The 23,381-nt window shown below is 45.8% G+C and overlaps 1 protein-coding gene across 4 annotated transcripts in view; it reads right to left on the bottom strand.

Annotated features, from left to right (window-relative positions):
- Positions 1 to 232: 232 nt before the first annotated feature.
- Positions 233 to 23,381, bottom strand: part of SYT16 (synaptotagmin 16) — a 128,839-nt gene continuing 105,690 nt past the window's right edge. For all 4 annotated transcript variants that reach the window (XM_056545514.1, XM_056545511.1, XM_056545513.1 and 1 more), the window contains 3 exons: positions 14,208 to 14,639; positions 13,147 to 13,336; positions 233 to 862 (listed from right to left, as the gene is read on the bottom strand). In XM_056545514.1, the coding sequence (XP_056401489.1) occupies positions 549 to 862; positions 13,147 to 13,336; positions 14,208 to 14,639 (936 nt within the window). In that variant the 3' untranslated portion in view covers positions 233 to 548. The remainder of the gene's footprint in view (positions 863 to 13,146; positions 13,337 to 14,207; positions 14,640 to 23,381) is intronic.

The following is a 23,381-nucleotide window of genomic DNA, read 5'->3' as shown; positions in this document are numbered from 1 at the left end:
AATGGAAGGGTTTATCAAAAAACTGTAATAAGGTGCGTGATCAGGGTATCCTAAGTTATTTAATGATCATGTCTTTGGGGATTTACCACAGGTCCTCTTTAAAGAAAAAATGTATGCCCATCCTTACTATTTAGCTTGAATGGTGGATCTGATTGGTTGCAATAAAAATCCAGACCTATCTTTTCTTGTTGAAAAATTTTAGAAAATGAGGTTGACATTTTAGTACATGATATTATTTCCAATATCATACATATATTTATTGGATACAGGTGACCAATTCAACCTGGTGTGACTTAGTGGACAAACCTTATTACAAAGGCCTATGATATAGTTCTATTCAGTTTATTGTTAGTTTAGGATGCCAACCACTGGTTTGAACAGGTTCCCCGAAAATATCTGTAAAGAAATCTGCCGAAGTGCAAATTCATAATCATATGTCATATTCTTCTAGTATGGTAAAAAATATATCCTGCACTTTGACTTTTTTTTCTCATGCCAATTTGTACCCCAAAACTTTTATATATAAAGTTTTGATGTGAAATAGTTCATTAAGCTTCGAGTAGAGTATGCCATCGACAGACTTCTTGACCCTTTGAGTCCTTCATTTCCAACCAATGAGTTTGCTCCTCTTCTCCACTGCTGTTCTGACCCAAGGAAATCCAACCAATCATCTCTTTTCTTTTCATGGTGCGTCGATTATATATGGAAATCATTAGTGTGACATCAGTAAGCTGAAACAAAGCCACTTGAAAAATGAAGGTTTCTTTGTAGACTGGGTTTGGTTGTCCCCTTCGTATGGACGTTTTGCAACGTGATAGTTCCTGACCACTGGAATTTAACAGTGAGAGTTTTCCATAGGTGTCTGTGGAGAGAAAAATATCTGATGATTAGTCTGACGGATATTAGAGTATAGCTTAGAACTATTTGAGGGAATAAAAAGGCATAGGACACAAATAAGACAAAAACCCAGAGTAGACAGGACTCTCTCTAAGATATCAAAATGCATGTGCCTTTATAAAGCATATGGAAGCTAATAAAATTAGTAAGTATTGCAACAGAGAGAAAGATTGCCACAGAAAGTAAAAAGAAAAAATAAATAAATAGTATTCACCTACATAAATTATAAGAAACTTAAAGGAAACCAAGTGTTAGATTTTACTATATGTAATGCTTGGCAACGCATTATATATATTTATCCTCATCCTCACCATCCCCAGGGGATGTTTTTACCTGCAGGAATGGTGAGGATATTAAAGGGGTACTCCGCCCCTAGACATCTTATCCCCTATCCAAAGGATAGGTGATAAGATGTCATATCTCCGCGGTCCCGCTGCTGGGGAGCCCTGGGATCCCCGCTGCGGCACCCCGCTATCATTACAGCACAGAGCGAGTTCGCTCTGTGTGTAATGACGGGCGATATGGGGGACGGAGCAGTGTGACGTCATGGCTCCGCCCCTCGTGACATCACGGGTCGTCCCCTTAATGCAAGTCTATGGGAAGGGGCGTGACGACTGCCGCGCCCCCTCCCATAGACTTGTATTGAAAGGGGCGGACCGTGACGTCATGAGGGGCGGAGCCATGACGTAACGATGCTCCGGCCCCTGTACTGCCCGTCATTACGTGCAGAGCGAACTCGCTCTGTGCTGTAATGAGAGCGTGATGCCACAGCGGGGATCCCAGGGCTCCCCAGCAGCGGGACCTCGGCGATCTGACATCTTATCCCCTATCCTTTGGATAGGGGATACGATGTCTAGGGGCGGAGTACCCCTTTAAGTTTGTAAGTTCCCCCTACCATCCCATAAGTAGTCCCCTGGGTGGAGCGCTATACTTATCTAGTCCCATCGCTCCGGACGTAGTGATGCCTCTTCGGCATGAATGACAGCTCATGTCACCACTTTTGCCTTCCTCTGTCTCAACACAGTAGGATTATAGGTTGAACTTGAGAGACTCTTGTCTTTTTTCAAAACTATGTAACTAAATGGAGTCATTGCACCTCTGTTCGTGGTTGTTGGGGGTCCAGTGATTGGACCCTTACTGATTAGCTAATAATCCCTATTCTGTGGATAGGTGATTTTTAATCTTGGGATATTCCATTTAAACCAACAGTGGCAAGGAGCTGTGTGCTGTTGGCAACCATATTGAAAACAGCATAACAGCTGGCTATGTAATGGAATTGTACATACTCTAAAACAACAATATAGTTAATGCAGTTCTCTGAGGATCTCAGCTTCCCAGATTGTGAATATGAACCAGAGAGAAGTGAAGCACTGAAATTTATAGAAATCAAACTTGAAGTTTAAGGTTTTAGGCCAAATTATGGTGTACTCCATATTTCAGTAAGGATAATTTTTAAGCCCAGGAAGATATACACATAAAAAGAACATAGGATATTATTCCTCTGTACCTACAGCTCCAGTGTTTTACGTCTTTTTGTTTATCTTTTTCTATTTTAGTATGAAGTGTAATTTTGCACTGTGTCAAGAATTATGCACTGAAAAGAGTGTGAAAACACTTTCCATCTCACTTCCTATGGCACCTGTGAAGAAAGGTCTGAAAAGGATATTCTAGCATTCTAAGTGCAAAACTGAAAAACAGGGCTGTCTTATTCGTATAGTCTATAGTATTTATAAGGGCACTGCTTATTCTATTCTGCCACATATTGCTCCGCACAGTAAGGTAACCAGAACATTTCTGACCTTATACATTTTACATAGCTACATAGCTCACGAGGTTGAAAAAAAAAAGACAAGAGTCCATCATGTTCAACCTTTAACCCTACTGCGTAGATCCAGAGGAAGGCCAAAAAAAAAACATGTCGCTGATGGACTTCCCAACTCCAATATGGCGATCAAAATAAATTCCTGATTCTTGTTTCCCCTTTTAAGTTTCTGGGCCAAACACAAAAATTGTCACCTCCAAAAGTAACGTCATACACTGGGTGGTGGATGAACGCTTATGTGTTATGCCAAAACAAAAATTTTTCTATTCTATGTATATGATTTATTGCATGTGCCCTGTAATGCGCTACAAAGTAACACAAGGGTTAGCCACACTACAAACATTTCTCTTTTTAATGTTCTCTTAAAGTTTGATGGAGAGGTCACACTGGAGTTTCCTTTAAAGGGGTATTCCGGGCAAAAAACATTTTATCCCCTATCCAAAGGATAGGGGATAAGATGTCTTATGGCAGGGGGCCCGCTGCTGAGACCTCCCACGATCTCGAACACCTCCCATAGACATGAATGGAGGGGGCATGGCATGACGTCACGTCCCCAGTCTTGGAAACCCGGAGGTTTCTGAAACTGGAGATGCAGCTCTCGCATAGAATGTGGGTGCTGCAGGGAGATCGCGGTGGGCCAGTGGTGGGCCCCCCGTGATCAGACATCTCATCCCCTATCCTTTGGATAGGGAATAAAATGTTTTTGCCCGGAATACCCCTTTAAGGGCCAACATCACATGGCGGGTATAGGTCAGAGAAATCTATATAAGGCCCTTCTCAGATGTCTCTAGCTGAGCTTGATGTTAGCCTTACCAATTTAGCTTTACCTGGTTGGCCTTACCAATTTCATTGGGGGATGCCATCTGTATATGCCAGCTGGATCATGTTGCAGTATATTCCATGCTGTGGATATGGGATCCTGTGCAGAATTAACCTACTACCTCAGTTACACCCCTAAGAAGACCCTTACCAGTGAGTGCTATGGGATTGCGCTAGAGAGGCCACATGTCACACAAGTCTATTTACTGATCAGCAACTAATTCATGTCCTGGGATAGACCCAACCACTGATTCCAAACTCCTAAAGCAAGTCAATCCATATTCCAATTGCAGTATACTTAGTGTCTATTCACACGGCAGATTTTCCGCTCTTCCGCCCAAATTCCGCTTCCGCTTGTGTGAATTTTGTGCTGAATTGGTGCAGAAGTGTGAATGGGAGTGTGGACTCCCATAGAAGTCTATGGGCTTTCATTTGAGGCAAAATCCCACAAGCGGAAATTCTGCCGTGAGAATAGACCCTTAGTCACTAAAACATTGAAACAGACACCTCTCCTCTACACACTATGTCAACCCTTGCAGCACTTACAGCCTGGAACTTTGTGAAACAAACTGTTACTGCTGTTTACATGTGAAAGTTTTGCAAGTAAAATTGTGTTGTATCTTCTCCTCATCTCCCTGTGTCTTGTTAACTGAACGCACCATAACACCAAGGGCATCACGACAAACATCACTAATACATAGTAAACAGGGCATGCACCAACACATGCGGCTTTCCATTGACAAAGCTGTGTGCACCTCGCCTGGGTTACACTGGAGACTGTCACACTACTCAAAACACCATTGACCATTCTAAAAGCACTATTAGTCCCAGAAGATAACTCCCTGGGTCTGTTACCTTTTGTATTTCTATCAATCAATTCGTATCTTATAAGACTTATGCTGAGAGTCATTAGCAATGAACCTGTAACAGGGATTTGTTCCAAATGAGGTCCCTTGGACCCACTAAAGAAAATCAGGGCCCAACATACAGCGATAAAGAAGGTGCATGACCAATTTTTATTACATTGTAGAAACAATATACAGCGGGAATCAAAAGTTTGGGCACCCCAGGTAAAAATTTGTATTCATGTGCATAAGAAAGCCAAGGAAAGATGGAAAAATCTCCAAAAGGCATCAAATTACAGATTAGACTACGGGCATAGAAGAAACAGACTGTACAGCACTCACCAGGAAATTTCGCCAGGATGGAACTTTCTTTATTGCATGTAAGACGGGGTTACAGCAGCATGCTCGGAGGAAGAAGAATGCGAGCTCGGAGAGCTCGTGGGTAACTGGTTTCGCGGGTGTTCGCTTGGTCATGCCCACTTGACCCCAGTCAAGTGGACGTGACCAAGCGGACATCCGCGAAACCGGTTACCCACGAGCTCTCCGAGCTCGCGTTGTTCTTCCTCCAAGCATGTTGCGAGCTGTTCTGTCTGATATTTTTCTTGGTCTTCCAGATCTTGCTTTAACTTCCAATGTTCCTGATGACTGCCATTTCTTAATTACATATTGACATTGACATCTGAAAACATTTTGCTAGCTTCTTATAGACTTCTCCAGCTTTGTGAGCGTCTACTATTTTCAGTTTCAGATTTCTAGACAACTGCTTGTCACGATGCCGGCTGGCAGGTAGTGGATCCTCTGTGCCAGAGAGGGATTGGCGTGGACCGTGCTAGTGGATCGGTTCTAAGCCACTACTGGTTTTCACCAGAGCCCGCCGCAAAGCGGGATGGTCTTGCTGCGGCGGTAGTGACCAGGTCGTATCCACTAGCAACGGCTCACCTCTCTGGCTGCTGAAGATAGGCGCGGTACAAGGGAGTAGGCAGAAGCAAGGTCGGACGTAGCAGAAGGTCGGGGCAGGCAGCAAGGATCGTAGTCAGGGGCAACGGCAGAAGGTCTGGAACACAGGCTAGGAACACACAAGGAACGCTTTCACTGGCACAATGGCAACAAGATCCGGCAAGGGAGTGCAGGGGAAGTGAGGTGATATAGGGAAGTGCACAGGTGAACACACTAATTGGAACCACTGCGCCAATCAGCGGCGCAGTGGCCCTTTAAATCGCAGAGACCCGGCGCGCGCGCGCCCTAGGGAGCGGGGCCGCGCGCGCCGGGACAGAACAGACGGAGAGCGAGTCAGGTAGGGGAGCCGGGGTGCGCATCGCGAGCGGGCGCTACCCGCATCGCGAATCGCATCCCGGCTGGCAGCGGAATCGCAGCGCCCCGAGTCAGAGGACGTGACCGGAGCGCTGCAGCGGGGGGAGTGAAGCGAGCGCTCCGGGGAGGAGCGGGGACCCGGAGCGCTCGGCGTAACAGTACCCCTCCCCTTGGGTCTCCCCCTCTTCTTAGAGCCTGAGAACCTGAGGAGCAGACTTTTGTCTAGGATGTTGTCCTCAGGTTCCCAGGATCTCTCTTCAGGACCACAACCCTCCCAGTCCACTAAAAAAATTTTTTTCCCTCTGACCTTTTTGGCAGCTAAGATTTCTTTGACCGAGAAGATGTCCGAGGAGCCGGAAACAGGAGTGGGAGGAACAGATTTGGGAGAAAAACGGTTGAGGATGAGTGGTTTGAGAAGAGAGACGTGAAAGGCATTAGGGATACGAAGAGAAGGAGGGAGAAGAAGTTTATAAGAGACAGGATTAATTTGACACAAAATTTTGAAAGGACCAAGATAGCGTGGTCCCAACTTGTAGCTAGGGACACGGAAGCGGACATATTTAGCGGAGAGCCATACCTTGTCTCCAGGGGAAAAAACGGGAGGGGGGGAAGAGGGTGACGGCCGTACACCACGAAAAATGGGGATTTGGAGGAAGACTCAGAGACCCTGAAGTTATACGAGATTTCGGCCCATGGGAGGAGATCTGCCCAGTCATCCTGGCGGGAGGAAACAAAATGTCGCAAATAATCACCCAAGATCTGGTTAATTCTTTCTACTTGTCCATTGGACTGGGGATGATATGCAGAAGAAAAATTTAATTTAATCTTGAGTTGTTTACAGAGAGCCCTCCAGAATTTAGACACGAATTGGACGCCTCTATCCGAGACAATCTGCGTAGGCAACCCGTGAAGACGAAAAATGTGTACAAAAAATTGTTTAGCCAACTGAGGCGCAGAAGGAAGACCAGGAAGAGGGATGAAATGTGCCATTTTGGAGAATCGATCAACGACCACCCAAATAACAGTGTTGCCACGGGAAGGGGGTAAATCAGTAATAAAATCCATACCAATCAGAGACCAAGGCTGTTCGGGGACAGGCAGAGGATGAAGAAAACCAGCGGGCTTCTGGCGAGGAGTCTTATCCCGGGCACAGATAGTGCAGGCTCGCACAAAGTCCACAACATCCGTCTCCAGAGTCGGCCACCAATAGAAGCGGGAGATGAGTTGCACAGATTTCTTGATACCCGCATGACCTGCGAGATGGGAGGAGTGACCCCATTTGAGGATTCCGAGGCGTTGGCGAGGAGAAACAAAGGTCTTTCCTGGAGGAGTCTGCCTGATGGAGGCAGGAGAAGTGGAGATCAGGCAGTCAGGTGGAATGATGTGTTGCGGAGAGAGTTCAACTTCTGAGGCATCCGAGGAACGAGAGAGAGCATCGGCCCTAATGTTCTTATCGGCAGGACGAAAGTGAATCTCAAAATTAAATCGGGCAAAGAACAGAGACCACCGGGCCTGGCGAGGATTCAGCCGTTGGGCAGACTGGAGGTAGGAGAGGTTCTTGTGGTCGGTGTAGATAATAACAGGAGAACTTGATCCCTCCAACAGATGCCTCCATTCCTCAAGTGCTAATTTAATGGCTAGAAGCTCTCGATCCCCGATGGAGTAGTTCCTCTCCGCTGGAGAGAAGGTCCTAGAGAAAAAACCACAAGTGACAGCATGCCCGGAAGAATTTTTCTGTAGAAGAACAGCTCCAGCTCCCACTGAGGAGGCATCAACCTCCAATAGGAAGGGTTTGGAAGGGTCAGGTCTGGAGAGGACGGGAGCCGAAGAAAAGGCAGACTTGAGTCGTTTAAAGGCGTCTTCTGCTTGAGGAGGCCAGGACTTGGGATCAGCATTTTTTTTGGTTAAAGCCACGATAGGAGCTACAATGGTAGAAAAATGTGGAATAAATTGCCTGTAATAATTGGCGAACCCCAAAAAGCGTTGGATAGCACGGAGTCCGGAGGGGCGTGGCTAATCTAAGACGGCAGAAAGTTTGTCTGGATCCATCTGTAGTCCCTGGCCAGAGACCAAATATCCTAGAAAAGGAAGAGATTGGCATTCAAACAGACATTTCTCAATTTTGGCATAGAGTTGGTTGTCACGAAGTCTCTGAAGAACCATACGGACATGCTGGCGGTGTTCCTCTAGATTGGCAGAAAAAATTAGGATATCGTCCAGATATACAACAACACAAGAGTATAACAGATCACGAAAAATTTCATTGACAAAGTCTTGGAAGACGGCAGGGGCGTTGCACAGGCCAAAGGGCATGACCAGATACTCAAAGTGTCCATCTCTGGTGTTAAATGCCGTTTTCCACTCGTCCCCCTCTCTGATGCGGATGAGGTTATAGGCGCCTCTTAAGTCCAATTTAGTAAAGATGTGGGCACCTTGGAGGCGATCAAAGAGTTCAGAGATGAGGGGTAAGGGGTAGCGGTTCTTAACCGTGATTTTATTAAGACCGCGGTAGTCAATGCAAGGACGTAGGGAGCCATCTTTTTTGGACACAAAGAAAAATCCGGCTCCGGCAGGAGAGGAGGATTTACGGATAAAGCCCTTTTTAAGATTCTCCTGGACGTATTCGGACATGGCAAGAGTCTCTGGGGCAGAGAGAGGATAAATTCTGCCCCGGGGTGGAGTAGTGCCCGGGAGGAGGTCGATAGGGCAATCATAAGGCCTGTGAGGAGGTAGAGTCTCAGCTTGTTTTTTGCAGAAAACATCCGCGAAGTCCATATAGGCCTTAGGGAGACCGGTTACTGGAGGAACCACAGGTTTTAGACAGTTCTTGGAACAAGAGGACCCCCAACTCTTGATCTCCCCAGTGGACCAATCCAGGGTTGGGGAATGAAGTTGAAGCCAGGGAAGTCCAAGGAGAATTTCCGAGGTGCAATTGGGGAGGACCAAAAGTTCAATCCTCTCATGATGAGATCCGATGCTCATAAGAAGGGGCTCCGTGCGGAAACGTATGGTACAGTCCAATCTTTCATTATTTACACAATTGATGTAGAGGGGTCTGGCGAGACTGGTCACGGGGATGTTGAACCTGTTGACGAGAGAGGCCAAAATAAAATTTCCTGCAGATCCAGAGTCCAAGAAGGCCACTGTAGAGAAGGAGAAGGCAGAGGCAGACATCCGCACAGGCACAGTAAGACGTGGAGAAGCAGAGTAGACATCAAGGACTGTCTCACCTTTGTGCGGAGTCAGCGTACGTCTTTCCAGGCGGGGAGGACGGATAGGACAATCCCTCAGGAAGTGTTCGGTACTAGCACAGTACAGGCAGAGGTTCTCCATACGGCGTCGTGTCCTCTCTTGAGGTGTCAGGCGAGACCGGTCGACCTGCATAGCCTCCACGGCGGGAGACACAGGAACAGATTGCAGGGGACCAGAGGAGAGAGGAGCCGAGGAGAAGAAACGCCTCGTGCGAACAGAGTCCATATCTTGGCGGAGTTCCTGACGCCTTTCGGAAAAACGCATGTCAATGCGAGTGGCTAGGTGAATAAGTTCATGTAGATTAGCAGGAATTTCTCGTGCGGCCAGAACATCTTTAATGTTGCTGGATAGGCCTTTTTTGAAGGTCGCGCAGAGGGCCTCATTATTCCAGGACAATTCTGAAGCAAGAGTACGGAATTGTACGGCATACTCGCCAACGGAAGAATTACCCTGGACCAGGTTCAACAGGGCAGTCTCAGCAGAAGAGGCTCGGGCAGGTTCCTCAAAGACACTTCGGATTTCCGAGAAGAAGGAGTGTACAGAGGCAGTGACGGGGTCATTGCGGTCCCAGAGCGGTGTGGCCCATGACAGGGCTTTTCCGGACAGAAGGCTGACTACGAAAGCCACCTTAGACCTTTCAGTGGGAAACAGGTCCGACATCATCTCCAGATGCAGGGAACATTGGGAAAGAAAGCCACGGCAAAACTTAGAGTCCCCATCAAATTTATCCGGCAAGGATAAGCGTATCCCAGGAGCGGCCACTCGCTGCGGAGGAGGTGCAGGAGCTGGCGGAGGAGATGACTGCTGAAGCTGTGGTAGTAACTGTTGTAGCATAACGGTCAGTTGAGACAGCTGTTGGCCTTGTTGCGCTATCTGTTGTGACTGCTGGGCGACCACCGTGGTGAGGTCAGCGACAACTGGCAGAGGAACTTCAGCGGGATCCATGGCCGGATCTACTGTCACGATGCCGGCTGGCAGGTAGTGGATCCTCTGTGCCAGAGAGGGATTGGCGTGGACCGTGCTAGTGGATCGGTTCTAAGCCACTACTGGTTTTCACCAGAGCCCGCCGCAAAGCGGGATGGTCTTGCTGCGGCGGTAGTGACCAGGTCGTATCCACTAGCAACGGCTCACCTCTCTGGCTGCTGAAGATAGGCGCGGTACAAGGGAGTAGGCAGAAGCAAGGTCGGACGTAGCAGAAGGTCGGGGCAGGCAGCAAGGATCGTAGTCAGGGGCAACGGCAGAAGGTCTGGAACACAGGCTAGGAACACACAAGGAACGCTTTCACTGGCACAATGGCAACAAGATCCGGCAAGGGAGTGCAGGGGAAGTGAGGTGATATAGGGAAGTGCACAGGTGAACACACTAATTGGAACCACTGCGCCAATCAGCGGCGCAGTGGCCCTTTAAATCGCAGAGACCCGGCGCGCGCGCGCCCTAGGGAGCGGGGCCGCGCGCGCCGGGACAGAACAGACGGAGAGCGAGTCAGGTAGGGGAGCCGGGGTGCGCATCGCGAGCGGGCGCTACCCGCATCGCGAATCGCATCCCGGCTGGCAGCGGAATCGCAGCGCCCCGGGTCAGAGGACGTGACCGGAGCGCTGCAGCGGGGGGAGTGAAGCGAGCGCTCCGGGGAGGAGCGGGGACCCGGAGCGCTCGGCGTAACACTGCTTAGAAGCATCCATGGTGCTGATTGTTGGGGCAAGGTCAGATGAGTCTGGGCATTTAAAACCTTTGAGATTGACGTCACCTGGTCTTCCCAGATGATGATTGAGAACAATCCATGACACTGGCAGGTCTCAGCTTTGCAAAGGGGGCAGTGCATGCTATAAATTCTGCAGGGTGCCCAAACTTTTGCAGATGCATTTTTTTGTTTTCTGTTATTTTGAAAGTGTAAAAATGATGGAAATAAAATCTAACTTTTGTTGACATATTATAAGAATGTCTAATCAATAATTTGATTCCTTTTGGAAATTTTTCTATCTTTCCTTGGCTTCTTTATGCACATTAATACAACTTTTTACCTGGGGTGCCCAAACTTTTGATCCCCACTGTAGATGTGTAAATTATTTGTTCAGTGTTTCCCAACCATGATGCCTCTAGCTAAGGGTTGTCCGGGCATGCTAGGAGTTGTAGTTTAGCAGCAGCTGGAGGAACACTGGTTGGGAAACACTGACCTAATATTTTTGTCAGTATTTTGGACCTAATTTAGCAGTGAAACAGACTAAAAACTAAAATTGAAAGTTTTGCATCTTTTTTCTGTATTTTGGACACACCAATAACAAAACTGATCAAAATACGATGTATAAAAAAAAAGTTTAACACAAATGAAAAATAGGTGCCACTAGGGTTGTACAGCCAGTACCCAATAAGGGACGTGGCCACCGACCAAATTGCTCGCTGCCAGGTCCAGACTGGCCATCGGGAATTTGCCCAGTGGGCTGGCCCATTCGCCTGAACTAACAGGGCCCACGTGACTAGTCTTTATTAAATTATAACAAATTAGAAAATAAAATTGGGGTCTGGCCCTGGGTCCAGGCCTTGAACTGTGTATGGCAGCCCTGCCCATACGTTACTGATTTTGATTTGCCCAATGGTTAGACTGTTGTTATTGGTGGCTAGGCCATTCATTACAACAATCAATTGCAGTCAGATGTCGGATGGAGTTGGGCAGAACCATGAAGGACTGAGAGAGTTTATAAGACATCTGCACTAGGTTACCAATGTTCGGTAATAGATAGTGTAAGATGAAGAGTGTTTGGCCAGCTTTAGCGCTAATTCCTAAAATGTAGTCCAAGCAATGATGGGGAAAGGGGTAAATATAACCATCATCTTATAAAGTGATTAGGCGTAGAAAACTGAAATGTCTTTTTTTACATTTTACAATCACAGACTTTTCCTTCATAATTTCAAGGCTTTACTTTACATACTACTCTATACTGTTCTAAAAGTATTCACACATGATCTATGCACAAGGACAGCAAGAAAGGCGTAATCAAAGGAGGCTCATGAGTCTCATATAGACCCTGAGCGTATTACTACCAAAGCCACATCTGCTATTACACAACCATGCAACCTTTCAGTTACGCTCCTAGAAGTCCTTGCACCTACTCAGTTTTCTTGTGTTTTCTATAATCAATTCTATTCCTCTATATCAGTGTTTTCCAACCAGAATGCTTCCAGCTGTTTCAAAACTACAACTCCCAGCTTGCCCGGACAGCCTTGCAAGGCCCAGATCAAATGTACTTTATCCGGTCATTTGCAAGGATCACCCGCATGGTGAAAATTCATGCCCTGGCGGAGGAAGCTACAAGACCTTGACAGAACCCTAGCTACCAGGATCAAGCTTCAATTCTCTCAAGTCAGTATTAGTTCATTGGGTGAGAGCACCACAAATCCCAGCAAGGCAACAGGGCTTCCAAGGGGTTACTCAACATCCTCTCACTCTGCACCATACTGTCTGTGTAATACCATCTGTACCCTGCTCAGTAAAGACAGTTATCTGTAACCTGACGTCGGTGTGTTCCTTTACTCCTCGTGTCTGGCCCAGAAGAAGCTGTCTCCAACCTCAGACCGTGTATAGTATAACGGTGCCCTGGCGTCACAAAGTGATAAGGTATTTCCCTACACCACCTGTGGTACCACACATGGGCAAAGTTTTATTCTACTGTACAAAAAAGCGTAGTCAACTACACTAAAAATAGGAGCCTATGGGTGATAGAAATACAGTGGCCTACATTGGAGCCTTCCATCAGTGGTATACATGGAAACGTTCTCCAAACCTATACAACTCACAGAAGGTTTAAACACAATGGGAAAGATTTATCAAAACTTGTGTAGAGGAAGAGTGGTGCAGTTGCCCATGGCAACCAATCAGATGGCTTCTTTCATTTTTCACAGGTCTCTTCAAAAATGAAAGAAGCAATCTGATTGGTTTCCATGGATAACTGCACCACTCTTCCTCTGCACAGGTTTTGATGAATCTCCCCCAATGTGAATATAATCTTACAGATGTCAATCGTTCATTTGTCCTATACTTTAAAAAACATATGACAATGTTGTGTGGTTAAAAACTCCAGTGCACTAGGTTAAAAACCAACATTCAGTATGTTATTTCCCCAGTAAGATCTGTCCCTGTTAGGTAAACAAGGTTTCCTTTCATGCACTGTTACATAACATATTGATATCAGCTGAGTGTCTACTTACCAGGTGGTCTATTGATAGCGAGGTTGCGAAAATGACTTCCTTTGATCATCTGTACAGAAAGCCGCCCTGTTGTTGCATTATATGACAGCCCTACTAACAGCTCCGGCACCCCACCGTGTGACAGCGATTGAGAGGACGAGACACTGTCACTGCGAGAGATGGCAGAAAAACTGACCTGGGAATCACCACTCTGAAAAAAGAGTTATGAACAAGATGGAATTACTACTGGGAAAAAAATCATCGCAATAGAAAGCGAGAAGAATGATAGATGAATACAGAACAGCAAGCCATTTATAACTATAAGGAATATATGTGTCTTCTGAAGTGCTTTTGAGAAAAAACTGAATTGTTTCTTCCAAAAACTGCACCACACCTGTCTGCAGGGTGTATGTGGTATTGCAGCTCAGCTGTATTCACTTTAATGGTGAAGAGATGCAATAAAACACATAACCTATGCATTTATGTCAGGTAAGAAAATGTCTAACTTATTATTTAACCAATAAATGGTGAAAACTACTCTTTTCTCAACCTTCCGATCACTACTACTACAACCACTACTCGCTTACAAATGAATAGCCAGATTTGGGCTAGACCTCACCGCTTTGGGTAATAAAGGTACATGGGTTAGCTGGACACTCTCTCTGTATATGTATACATTACTGTATGCATCACTGCTCACTGCATATGTTCCAGCCAAACCTAATGAGCATTGCCCGCATCCAGTAATGCATGCATCACTGTTCTCTGTACGTTTCTTTTCCCAGGCAAGTGTGAAAGTGTCGGACAGAGTTCAAAGGGCAAACAGAAAAATCTCAAGGGGGGTTGGGAGATTAGTGGGTCCCCATGATTTTTGCTATAGGGCCTTCATCAATTCTATTTATGCCCCTGGCCTTATCCCCATGTAATGGCCAGTGGTCACTCTATTTGGCCGGTAAATTGTGCAGACATTGGCCACCACGTGTGGGCATGGTTTTTGTCCGCATGCAGCAAATGCAATGTTAGAAAGTACCCTTACATTATTTTAGTAGGCAGATAACTAGGGACAATACACATATACTTACACTTAAATTGCTTCTTGGTTCTAAAACCAATGTCTTTCTGATTTCTTCATCTGGCTTAACCTTTTTTAAGGAGAACAGCTTTTCCCCCATCATTTTTTCCCGGATCCTCTTGTGTACAGCATACAAGCGGAAACGAAGGGCATTGTTCGCTATTTCCTCAGGCTCAAGTTTGCTGAATGTAAAGGTCTCATTGAAGACGGGTTGAGGGCCTTTCTGGATAGCGGTCTTCCCTCTTTGCCTTTTGCTTGGTAGTAGCACAACATGGACTTGCCATGAGTTCACTCCACTACGATCCTTATCAGGGACATCCTTGGCTTCCATAATGGTTACAGTCAGCTTTTGACTTGCAGTTTTGTAGTTAAGTACAACATCCAGGTCTCCACATTTGGAAATTGGCTCATGGAGGGGAGCAGGAAGGTTGTCGTCTTGCTCCTTAAGGTGAAGAACAATTCATTTATAACAGGTAATGATCAGACAAAATCATGTTATATAAAGGAATCTAGTTGGAAAACACAAATCTTGCAATACCAGTAACCTTACAGAAATTCTAACCTTAGTGAAAGTTTTAAAGCGGTACTCCACTAGCCAGTGTTCGGAACATTTAGTTCTGAATGATGTGTGCGCGCCACCACACCCCCTCCCATAGACTTGCATTGAGTGGTGGGGCGTGACAAGGGGGTGGGGTCAACCCCCGCAGCGTGCACACAGCTTTAGGAACTAAATGTTCTGAATGCTGGCCAGTGGAGTACCCCTTTAAGGATAATCTTCATTAAAGAATTCACAGGTTTTTACCGCCCCCCCCCCATTCTCCAGAACAGCATCCCAACTCAACAGCGCGGAAAGTTGATGCATAAGCCATTATTCTATTAACTGTCTATGGAGTTGACAAAAATAGCAAAAGTACAGCCTTCTTCTACCTCCATTTTTCCATACATGGACGTTGAATGGAGCGGCAGCGCAAGTACCGACCCGCCACTATATTAAAAACAAAGGAATCTTATCCTGTGCATAGTGGATAAAAAAAAATTATACTGTATTAGCTGATGACAATATGCTTTATCACAAAAAATTTTAGAGTTTTTTCGAGACTTTAATACTTAAGGCCTATTCCAAGGATAAGTCATTAATATCAGCTTGATGGGTGTCAAGAGAAAGGTACAAACTGCTATACGAAATACAGAGAAATGTATGGAACTGTGCCTGGTCAGCAGTGAAGAGGCTGCAGTGCTCGCATGACCTGATATTAATGGGCTATTTTAAAAGGATAACCACCCCCTTTTTGAACTTTTAGCAAGTGCTGTGTAAAAAATGCAACTTTGTGAAGTTTTTGCATACATGACATTTTTCCAACAACTGTTGGTAAATCATATGCCTTTTTCCATGTAGATGAATGGCTATCCGTGTCAAACAAGCTCAAGCACTCCTTCCAGACTCAAACAGGGTGGTCCCCCTTTAAGACATCCATACGCCCTTATATCATGCATATGGTCAGGAAATGTCTTCATGAGAATGCTTTTAGCATCAAAATCACTACTGCATTTGCTCCTTGAGGTTCCTTTTTAAAAACCCTATTCTGAGGCCCCTTTAAGAGTTCTTAGCTTTGGATATTCGTACTTGATAGAATGACCCTTTGACAACAAGCTGATCATAGAGCCCCCCAGACTCAGACTCCCAATGTTCAGCTGTAATCTGTGAGGGAACCTGGTAGTACATGTTCAATTTCCCTGCAGCACCCCCACAGAAGAAGTGATGAATTACACAGAGCCCATTCACATCAACAAATTGTCTCCGTAACACAAGACAGGCCAGGTCCTCTACAATAATAGCTCCTCTCCAAGAAATTGTTATTAGACCCTGGTTGGTCTTAGCCTATGCATAATAAGCAGATAAGGTTGAGGAACTGGCACACATCTCATAGAAAGGTTGTGAAGGGAAAATGAGCATCAGGCGCTCCTGTCCTGGTTAACAAAACCAAGCATCATAATGGGTTCCTAGTTTGATCCTTCCTGTGGAGCCCCCTCTATATTTTGTATTCCATTGCCTTCTAGATGAGCAACTTCTATAGAAGCTGTCATGGAGGCCCAAGTGGTTGTCTCCCAACTGTCACACACCTGAATGCGGGCTGTCACAAAACTAAATGTGGATCATGATGTCATAGCCCCGCCCCCTCGTGATGTCACGCCTCGCCTCCGCAATGCAAGTCTATGGGAGGGGGCATCCCTGACATACGCAGACTTTAGTATGAGACCCACATTCTCATGCTCATCTTCCAATAATCATAGGGAGCCAAACTTAAGAAGAAATATCATTACTTGAGGAACTGTCCTCCCTGTAACATCTACTCCCAGATTTGTCACAGTTTCCCACCGGGCACACAGCGCTATGAAGTCTGGTGGAATATTGTGGCCTCTAGCCAACTAGTAAAAAACCATTTAACACAGGTTTGTGTACGTTATTGTGAAGATAAGAGTTAATGGAAAACTAGGGGGACACCTTATTATTTTTGTCCTTTCTTTTTTTCATTTAACAAGGTGGAATACCCATGGTACGTTATTGATACAATACAGCATAACCAACTATTATTCTCTACTTTTGGTTGTCGACTGACTTTCCCTTCTACCTAGTTCCATCACTCGAAGTAATTTTACCTGGTATGTCTGCAATACGAGTGCAAGAAATTTCCTTTTGTTAACCACAGAACATAACATCTAACATTTTCAACATAAGTAGACATTAATAAACAATAGCATTATAGTCCTGGATACGGTTACCAACTTTTAGAGTCCTCAGTAAAATAGTCTGAACTGGTCATGTATCAACATAATCTATTATCTGTACTGCTGTATTCCTGGCAACACTACTGGGTTGACCCAAAGTGTTGAAAGTCAGAACTTTTGGTTGTCTCCTGTTCCTGTATCCTGCGTAGCAGAAAGGCATCCGACGCATCTTCATACTTCATACATCACTGTCAACTATCAACTGTGTTTTCTGGTGAGGAGATTTCTTCTTCTGTGTTCTCTGATGGACATGCAGTGTGTTCCGGTTGACTCATAGACTCGTCCTCAGTAGTTTCTACTGTAGCTTCCTCTGTATTTTCCTCAGAATTTTCCTCATTTGTTTCCAACTGGCGAGGTTAGAACTCCGCTGCTTCCGGATTCAGTTCTATGTCTTCCCTCGTGCGATCAGGGATAAACGATCTCCATTGCTCTTGTTCAAGGTCTGATTCACCTTCAGATATTCCCTCCGATATTTGTGTCACTGGTTGAGGAGTGTTTGAATCTTGACCTCATCTTCTGGAGTGGGGTCTGTCAGGTATCAGCTGACCTTGGTCAACGGGTAAGTAATCGCTGTCACGATACGGCTGGCTGGAGGTGGATCCTCTGTGCCAGAGAGGGATTGGCGTGGACCGTGCTGGTGGACCGGTTCTAAGTTGCTACTGGTATTCACCAGAGCCCGCCGCAAAGCGGGATGGTCTTGCAGCGGCGGTAGCAACCAGGTCGTATCCACCAGCAACGGCTCAACCTCTCTGACTGCTGAAGATAGGCGCGGTACAAGGGAGTAGACAAGAGCAAGGTCGGACGTAGCAGAAGGTCAGGGCAGGCAGCAAGGATCGTAGTCAGGGGCAACGGCAGGAGGTCTGGAACACAGGCTAGGAACACACAAGGAAACGCTTTCACTGGCACAATGGCAACAAGATCCGGCGAGGGAGTGCAGGGGAAGTGAGGTATAAATAGGGAGTGCACAGGTGAGACTACTGATTAGGCCTGCTGCGCCAATCAGTGGCGCAGCGGCCCTTTAAATGGCAGAGACCCGGCGCGCGCGCCCTAAGGAGAGGGGCCGCGCGCGCCGGGACAACACAGACGGGGAACGGGTCAGGTACGGGAGCCGATATGCACATCGCGAGCGGGCGCGTCCCGCATCGCGAATCGCATCCCGGCTGGGAGTAATATCGCAGCGCACCCGGTCAGCAGGTCTGACCGGGGCGCTGCGAATGAGAGAACGCTGCGAGCGCTCCGGAGAGGAGCGGGGACCCGGAGCGCTCGGCGTAACAATCGCAAGGCAAAAACAAATTGCAGTGTAGAATCCTGGTTCGGCCTTTTCCAGTTTCTGGCTTTACCTCATACACTGGTCTATCTTCACATTTTTTCCCAGGACCACATGTACAGTGTCTTCCCAGAACTATCTCAGTTTTCCTGGTCCTCCCCTTCAGTAAGATTTCATACAAGGACTCTACTGCCAGAGGAGAGTTCCACTTCATGAATTTGTCTGTCATAGTGTTCTTTTCCTCTTAGCGCAGCTTGGGTAGCTACCTTTGAAGCGACCTGATAGACTTCAGTCATCCTATCTGTCCACATTTTTACATACTCAGAGTGATTCTTATATTTTTCCGTTACTTGGGTATCAAACATACTGTCTATTGCTAGTCTTGGAGGTCTCCCTAACAGTAGGAAAAATGGAGAATACCCCGTAACTTCACTTTTGGTGCAGTTGTATGTGTGTATTACCTGGGCAAGTGAGTTCCTCCAGTCTTTCTTGGAATCTGGCAACAGGGTTCGAAGCATAGACAACAGAGTACAATTGAATCTTTCGCATTGCCCATTACCTTCTGGATGATATGGGGTCGTATGGGAGTTCTGGAGTGCTTTCCTAAGGCCAAGAATAACTGGTTTTCAAATTCTTTCCCCATGTCATGGTGAATAATGGTAGGAAATCCAAATTTCAAGACGAAGTCACTGAATATCTTATTGGCAACAGTCTTGACTGACTTGTTTTTGGTTGCATAGGCCTGAGCAAACCTGGTAAAGTGGTCTATAACTACTAGTATGTACTTGTAACCTCATTTGCAGGTTTCCAAACCATCTCAAAAGGGATAAGTGGTGATAGTTTTGTTCAACTGAGCTCTTGGAGGCTTATTGGGGCGTTTGTCTTTCAGACCGGTACATTGGTGATTAATGTACTGCTTGGCATCTCTCTGCATATGTGGCCAAAAGAATCTTTCTCTGATCAAATTTACAGTCCTTTCAACTCCATTTCTTCATGCAATTCTATCAACACTAATAAATAATATAGCTTGGGTAACACTAGTTCAAAACCTGAGGGAGTTTTCGTTCTCAAGATTCCATCTTTGTCAAGGTATAATTTGGTCCATTGCTTCATTAGTATGAAGAGATCAAGCGATCCACTTTGTCGTTCCTGCTTTGATTGGAACCTGTTCTGGTTTTTGTACTTCTTTTGGGTACCATCTATTGTTGATGTGGTATTCACGATGGTTATGGGACACAGCCAAGGTGTTTCTTCTTCCTGTTGTACTGAGTTATGCAATTGATGACTTTGGGGTCAACTTCTTGCAAACACTTTTGCATGTATTGTTCAGGACTTAGTGGCACACAAGAGAGTATGTCCGCATCTGCATTATTCTTTACTGGACGGTATTTCATAGTGAAATTAAAGTCAGCTAGCTCTGCAACCCATCGATGACCTGTTGCATTTTGTTTAGCTGTAGTTAGGAAATAAGTTAGTGGATTGTTGTCAGTATAGACTTCAAAAGATGAACAATAGTATAGATAACCTCTGAATCTTTCACATATGGCCCACTTCATTGCAAGGAATTCTAGTTTTCCTGAATACATGTGATAGTTTTTCTAGTTCTGAGAGTCCTGGACCTGTAAGCAATTACTTTAAATTGTTTCTCCTGCTCTTGGTACAGCACAGCTCCTAGTCCTTCTTGTGAGGCATCACAGTGCAGAACAAAGGATTTGCTGTAATCTGGGTAGCCCATAACTGGAGGATGAGTTAAGACCTCAATAAGCCAGTTCAGCACTATCTGGTGGTGGTCAGTCCAGACTATAGGCTGATGCGAAGGTCGTTGACCTTTTAGTTTTGGTGATGGCTTCTTCCTTTTCTTAGGTGGGTGAGCCGGTGCTGACGTAATGGCTGGTGTCATCTCCGCTAATAGCAATTCATATAGGGGATTTGCAATCCGTGAATAGTTTTGGATGTAAGGAAGATAGTAGGAGATGAATCCAAATAACTTCCTTAGTTCTCCAACAGTCTTTGGCTGGTTGTTCCTCAAGGCCAGCACAGGCGCAATGTTTGCTGGATCCATGGAATGGCCATCTTTGGACACGATCATACCCAGGAAACTGGCTTTGTTTCGGAAGAGTTTACATTTCCTTGCGGTTAACTTGACTCCATGTTTCTGATACCATTGCAGTACCAACTGGACATGCTCTACATGTTCTTGGAATGATCTGCTGTGAACCAGGTTGTCATCTAGGTACGGCAGACAGACCTCATCCCTTAGTCCCATTAGACAAGTTTCCATGTTGCGTTGGCCAAAGGGTATTCTGATCCATTCATACAGACCCCAAGGTGTGATGAAGGCAGTCAGTGGTCAACTGGATTCTTCCACAAATCCTTGATGGTAGGCTTTCCCTTGGTCTAGCATTGGAAACCATGAACTTCCTCCTAGGCTGCCCAGCATGTCTTGTATCCGTGGGATTGGATGATGGTCAGGGATGGACTTCTGGTTCAACTCCCTGTAGTCGCAACACAGTCTTAAACTACCGTCCTTCTTTCTCACACACACAATGGGTGAAGAGTATGATGATTTTGACTCTGCAATCCATCCGCGGTTCAGCAGATCCTTCAAGTATTCTTTCACCTCCTGGTGTAGTGGCTTAGGCACGGACATGTAAGTTCTTCTAACCGTTGTATTGTCTTTGAGGCGTAGTTGCAACTGTAGGGAAGGGATGCATCTGACGTCATCCGATGCATTCCTCCCTTAGCATTGTCTTGACTATCTGTTGGTCTTCCTCCAGTAGGTGTTCTATAGGTACCGGTGAATCACAGTATTCTCGATGAGCGTAGCTTGCTGGCGACTGGCTTGTATTTACATTATCCACTCGACCCTCTGGCTCTACTCAGGGAGACTGTATATCATGAGTCACTGAGTGAGTAGCCACACTCACTGATTCTTTTGGCTTCACCGGAGCTGGCTATGTCATCTTGATGAGTTTGAGGCACCCAATCCTGGTCTGACTTGGTAATATCACGTCTCGCTTGGTGATGTTCCAAACCAGGATGGATAGTTTGGAAAACTGTCCCCTTTTTAGTGACACTAATGTTTCCTCGATATACAGTCCTTCTGGCATATCATGAGCCTCATCATGGGTAAACAAGAATGTCTGATCTTGCAAAGTTGCCAGATATACGTCACAGTGTTTGCCAGAATTCTTTGGCTCTTGGTACCGGTCTTTAGTGCAGTACCACCACTCTCAGGCTGGCCATCTCTCAGGCTGGCTTGTAGTTGACTCACCAGGACTTCTGCTTTTGGGTCGGCAGGGTAGGTCCACGAACCCTGTAATGGTTCTCCTTTCTTTACAGCTGTCTCCTTGAAGAGGAATTTGACATTATACCCGATGAATTGGTGTCTCTGCGACTTTCTCATCTGCTGATACCACAAGTGGTACTACTAGCTGTTTGATGTTACTTCCCGCTGTTAGTTGAAAAACTACCTCAATTTAACCGGAGAATGGAATTTCAGTTGCATTAGCTGCCTTCCTAATGAGGTTCCTGGCCCCAGCAATTCTTTAAAAGATCGGAGCACTGTATGTGGCAGAACTTGCTGTCTTCAGCTCTCATTGATGATGCTCACTTGAGAGCCTGTATCCAATAAGGCTTGGACAGGAGTATTATCTATTTCACAGTCCACAAGACACCTTTTCCCAGTGAGAAGTAACTTGCTGTTTTGTCTCATGGTAACATCATCCACATGAGTTGGTACTTGCTCCTCCATCTGGAGAGATCTTTGGCTAGAACGGTTTAGCACTTATTGAAAGGGGTGTGGGTCCACCCTGCCAGCTGTGGCACTGACGGTATTTTTGGAACTTGCTGATTTGCTACCGACAAGATTTCCAATTTGGGACATAGAATTGGTACTAGGACAGGTTACTGTCAATCCCTTGACAGCCACCCTCTCCCGTTTGGTCTGTGTGTTTGGCAATACCTTGCTCTATGTCCAGATCCTCCACAGTTGAAGCAATGATCGCAGGCACTTTTCTGACCAGTCCTCTTACAGGATTGACAACATCCATTGCTCATACCCACTGTTACCTGGGGCCCTCGGAATTCATGGACTTGTCGGGTTCTCGAATCTTGCAGAATTGTCTTCTCTATAATCTCTTTTTTTGCATCTGTAGTATCAGCTTTTCCAGTTCAGAGTTGCTCTTGGACAGCTGTTGCATCGTTGGGCGACTTACCTGTGGTGGGGACCAAGGAGTTGTGTCAGCAGTCGTTGCCAGGACCCTTGGTTCTTGAGGACAAAGTAAGGTGTTAGACTGACATTCTTTCCCTTTCATTAAACTGCTGTGGTGGGATTTATTTTGCTTCTGTTCCCTTTCCATCTCCATATTAGCAGCTTCAATCGTTTTCTCTATGAGCACCACATCTGGAATGGAAGGGTCATCTAAATACTGCTTCAATTGAAATTTGATGTAGTCATTTCTCAGCCCAGTACCCACTAATCTTAGAAATTTCTTCTGTATCAGCTCAGTCCCGAAATGCTCATCCAAGGCTTTCCCTTGGGAGACAAATAGCAACCGATCTTTTAATTCAATCACTCTGAACAGGAAATTCTGTGGAGTTTCATTGCTCTTCTGGGAAATGTTTAGGAGTTGCTGGTACAGTTTGGAGGCGTTCTCCTCCTTGTAATGACTTTTTAAGATTTGTCTAAGTTGCACTAAAGTCAGTAAATTTTTCATCTCCAACATACCTCTGAGGCTTAGACCAGGGCTAATAGTTTGGATCCCTGCTTCGACGATCTCATTCTCAGGATACCCTTTCTGAAGTCCCAGGTCAATTTGGTGTATCAGATTGGTGTAGGACAGCTTATCCTTCTGTTCTTTCTCTCCAATCTGGCTTGTGATCTTGAAGTCTTTTCTGATCCTTTCTTGTCCCTCGTCTTCTCTAGCTCACTAATGTATTTTTGTTTTTGTAGCTTTGAGAAAGGGTACCACCATCTCCTTACTTTCAGCTTCGACCAGTTCATCTATTAATGATCCACATTAAATGGCGCCAGCTTTTTCCTTTCTCCATGCTGGCATCAGGGGTTTTGAGGAATTGGCAAATCTCGATGAGATCACCCACTGACAAGTGGATAAAGTGTCCAGAGAT

This window comes from Hyla sarda, chromosome 11, assembly GCF_029499605.1.
Source record: "Hyla sarda isolate aHylSar1 chromosome 11, aHylSar1.hap1, whole genome shotgun sequence".
In the NCBI taxonomy this organism is placed as follows: domain Eukaryota; kingdom Metazoa; phylum Chordata; class Amphibia; order Anura; family Hylidae; genus Hyla; species Hyla sarda.
This window is presented reverse-complemented; position numbering and strand designations above follow the sequence as displayed.